General features: G+C 50.0%; 1 protein-coding gene across 1 annotated transcript; it reads right to left on the bottom strand.

The window, feature by feature from the left end:
* Positions 1-2,924: 2,924 nt before the first annotated feature.
* Positions 2,925-4,643, bottom strand: LOC143363343 (uncharacterized). The gene has a single exon (XM_076803941.1). It carries the CDS (start codon positions 4,641-4,643, stop codon positions 2,925-2,927), a length of 1,719 nt encoding a protein of 572 aa, XP_076660056.1.

Genomic DNA, 4,643 nt, shown 5'->3' with positions numbered 1-4,643 from the left:
GGCCGTATCGCTTTCCTTTCTGATTTAAAATTCTGATTTTCGCGAGTGGGGCTAGAGGATTTTTCGCTCGAACCCTCGCTATCCACGCTCGTTACGGCCGCCATTGCATACGCGCATTTATAATTATTTAGTTTCCCCTTGTCCTGTTGTTTTTGGCGGGGGTACCGATAAGGGTCGTACGCAAAACTTGGATGGGCCATTTCGGACGCTCTTGGGTTATGTCTTATGGGCCATGTCCGTCTGTCGTTCTGCTTCTAACAGTTCGTCTTCTAATTGTTCTAGTGTCATTATTGTCGTTAGTGCTATTGCCTACCTAATAATTGGTTTCGTGCCCCAGTATGCTTTCCTAATCTTTTTGTCTTCCGGCCACGACGGGTTCAATTTATTAAACATTGCCCGCATTATGACAATGTAATCGCGCAACGGTTCGTTTTCTCCCTGATACCGATCTTTAATATTTCTCTCTAACGTTTCGCGATACTTGGGATCCCCGAAAAATTTCCTATATTCGGCCACAAATTTATCCCATGACGTCCATTTATTTTCCCGCGTCTCGTACCAATGGGCCGCGATTCCGTCTAAACATACCGGTAGGCAACGTAATAAATTTTTATCCACGATATTGCAATATTTCCGTTGTTTCATTAGGCAATCCAGGAAGGATTCCGAATCCTCTCCTGGTGCCCCGGAACATTTTTTTCGCCATTTACGCATTATTTCTGCGGTTGGCGTCCCCCGGTAAAATAATTCACGTGATACGTTCGCCGGCATCGGTCTAGAATGACTCGGATTTATTCCGGATACGAGGTGTGAGGGGTATTGCATCGGTTCATTTCCACGATATTCCGGCATCGGCTCTTCCGCGCGAAAATCCGGCACCGGTAAAATAATGTTTTTCGGCGGTGATCTTTCCGTCCAAGCATTATTTTCAATATTGGGTTCTACGTCGGACAAAGGCCATTCATCCGACGCTTCCCCGTAGACCGACTTTGTTTCCCCCTCGTCCCCCTCGTCACGTTCCGGTTTGAGCATCTCGCTCATCTGTTTCGTATTTCCCGAGTCGCTTACTATCGCTTCGTTTGGTTTTGCAGGCAAGGCCATAAATTCCCGGTCTGTTTGTGTTTTGGTTACCTCGCTCGGGCGAGGCGACCCCGGCTGATGGCCTTGCCGCGGTACGCGTACGAACAATAGATGCCTTGTCCCCAATCGGCAACTGAAAAACTATCTCTAAATTCCTCGCTAATGTATCGGGTGTGTTCGCGTGTTTCGAAATTGTATCCCGGCAGCACGAATTTATCCTCTGTTACGGTGAAATGGCTGGTTTTCGCGAAAGAACGCCGTATTTCACTTTCGCGATTGAATACTTGAAGATTTCGGGAATTCGAAGTTGCTTTTTATTTTGAAAGTTGGATCGGCGAGACGTGCCGTAGCAGAGGTGATCGTCGACTGTCGGGTACACGAGTTTGGGGTCTTATATATTAATGGGTAATCTTGTTTGGGGTACAAAGGTTTGGGACTGTTTCATGGTTCAAAGTGTTGGGTGCTGAATCGGTTGTGGACTTGGGCCTGGTGACGTGTTGAGAGGGCTGTTGTCTTGGCCTTATCGGGCCGTGACACCTCCGCTACGCGCGGCTTTTCCCAGCAATTTTTACAACGTTAATTATAATTTGTCGCTAAGTCCGAGTTGTCTCGCTAATCGTTCTCGCTTTTTTTTTCTCTCGCGTCATAATTGCGCCAATTTGTCGTTTCGCGTTCGCGAATATTACTTTCGTACGTTTAACGATTACAAAGACGGCACGTGGTTCCCGACGACCCAAATTCTACGAGGCATTCTTTAGAACGTCCCTTCCATCACCGTAAATTACACACATAAATTACATATAACATATTAAATACATGGTACGTTTCAATATCATATTGTCAATTTCATTTCAATATCATTCAACGCAATTCAATAGGACATCAATGATAAAAAGAAAATTTAATAAGGCATGACAAATAATTTAGTTCAATATATCATCGTACATAATTCTCCACTTCATCAAGTATTATCTTTACATTATTACTTGCCTTGCCGACGACATAAATTAATCATGAAATTACGGATTTGCGGAAAATGTTACAAAATAAACTTTTCGGTACGGAACGAGCACTTTATTCCCGTCTAACGGATCGTCACTGACGAACTTTACAAAATTTATATACAAGGTGAAGCCAACTGGTAGGTTAGCTTTAGTTGTCAATAAATGTATTAACCCGAAAGGACTGTGCAATTATTCTCAGCGGAGTTGCTGGGAATCCAGATAACTGAATCGCCGTAGTACAAGACCGGTCCCACGACGTGCGACGTCTTAGCTACTTATGAACGATTGCAGAGAAAACGATTTAGAACTGTTAACGTGTAGATGAACTGACGATCTGATCGTAGGCGAGTCGCGAGCGGTTTTCTATCACCGCCGGAACGATGACTTGCCGAATTTGAATCCTGGGCCAATAGAAATTCTATTAGCGGCGTCGTTCATCGATCCGGCGGTGACAACCTATGGCACGACTCGCCGTCGATCGACCGTCGATCTCGCGGCGACCCGAGCACCCGCCAATAGTACGGCGGCGCGGTGGATCTCGCGTTCGAGATCTGACGCCACGCGCAGCCAATCCCAAACATTCCACCCGCCTCGTCATTTATTGACGAAATTGAGACAGAATGAATGGATCGGCAACGTGTGGCGTAGTAAAGTGAACTATGTGTCGTGAGTGAATAAATGGAAATGTACAGTGAACCAAATGACGATGGGGTGAAGATACAATGAGGATGAAGTGCCTTAATGAGGTGAAGTCTAATTACAAATGAGTGTATGAGGTGAACCATTAAACCTATTGTGTACTTAACCTACAATTTGAACGCAATTTGAAAAGTATTAATTTTATAGGCGCGGATCGGGAGTACCGCTCATCTGATCAGTCTCGGAGGCCTCACCAGCATCCTTTTCCCCATCGTCCGGTGGCAGCAGAGGAATTAGTTTGTGCACCGGCCGACGAAATTGCGGCGTGGCAGTGCGAACTGTCGCGACTCGAACGGAAGCGTCTGATCCCGGGTGCACGTTTACGACGCGAGCAAGTGGCCATTGCGTAGGCGGAAGGATTTCGCTTTTGATTAGGCAAAGGGCTCCGGCCTTGATCCGAGCCTTATACTTGAGCCATTTGACTCGAGGTTGCAGCAAGTTTAAGTATTCCCGAGACCAGCGCTTCCAGAAGTGTCGCTGCATCTGCTGGACTAGTTGCCACCGGGATAAGCGAGATGCGGGAAGGTCCGCGAGGCTGGGATTCGGAATCGCCGTGAGCGGTTCCCCGATCAAGAAGTGACCAGGTGTTAGAGCCACTGGGCCATCGGGGTCGTCGGACAAAGGCATTAAGGGTTGGGAATTGAGGCAAGCCTCGATACCGGTCAGGAGCGTGGTCAGCTTCTCGAAGGTCAGTCGCTGCTCGCCGATGATCCTGCGGAGGTGATGCTTCACGGATTCTACGGCAGCCTCCCAGATTCCGCCGAAGTGTGGAGCCGATGGGGGATTAAATCTCCAGATGATGCCCTCACGAGAGGCTGCGACAAATGGGCCTCCCCCCTGGTTCTCTGATTCTCGAAGAAGTGCCCGAAGTTCGTGATTGGCGCCGACGAAGTTCCGCCCGCAGTCGCTGTACAACTCGGCGCAACGACCTCGCCGTGCCGTGAATCGCCGTAGAGCGCCCAGGAATGCGTCGTTGGACCCGTCGGACGCAGCCTCCAGATGCACAGCCTTCGTGGAGAGGCAGATAAAGACAGCGATGTACCCCTTCGAGGTACGCTGACCACGTCCACGACCGGCTCGGAGCTGGATTGGTCCCGCGTAGTCAATCCCAGACCTGAAAAAGGGACGACATGGAGTCACTCGATTTACCGGAAGATTTCCCATTTTGGGTAGGGCGGTTTGCGCTCTCCAGCGTCTGCAGGTGGTGCATCGTCTGATACAGGACTTGACCCTTGGACGACCCTTTAGTATCCAGCACTCCTGACGCAGAGTGGCGAGCGTCAGATGATTCCCCCCATGGAGACATCGCTTGTGCGCAGCGTCGACCCACAACCTGGCCAAGGGTGAGTCATCGGGTAGGATGGCGGGATGCTTCCTGTCATAGGCAAGGTTGGAAACCTGAAGGCGGCCCCCAACGCGCAGCACTCCGTCTGCATCCAGGAACGGGCTGAGTCTGGCCAACCGGCTCTTGGCTGGGACTGGTTGGCTCTTCCGGAGCGCCCGAATATCCTCCTCGAAGTGTGAAGCCTGCTTCAGCCGCAAGAGGGTGAGTTGGCACGCGCGTACTTCCGAGGCTGTGAGGGTTGACTCTCCGTTTTTTCTCCCAGGAATCCAACGACGACACCAGGCCAGAACTCGGAGCAGGCGAGACAGGTTAGAGAACCGCTCGATCAAGGAACCGGAAGGGCTCTCTAACCTGCGAACCACGTGGTGCACTGCGAGCTCAGTTCCTTCGTCGCTAGCCTCCTGGTCCGCTGAGGCAAGAGGGTGGCCGGGTGAGCTATTCGGGTCCTCGCCACCACAGATCGAAGCTTGGAAGCTCCGATGGATACAAACATAAAGAATAACTCCAAGGTACAT

The sequence above is a fragment of the Halictus rubicundus genome, unplaced genomic scaffold, assembly GCF_050948215.1.
Source record: "Halictus rubicundus isolate RS-2024b unplaced genomic scaffold, iyHalRubi1_principal scaffold0035, whole genome shotgun sequence".
NCBI classification, from domain to species: domain Eukaryota; kingdom Metazoa; phylum Arthropoda; class Insecta; order Hymenoptera; family Halictidae; genus Halictus; species Halictus rubicundus.
This window is presented reverse-complemented; position numbering and strand designations above follow the sequence as displayed.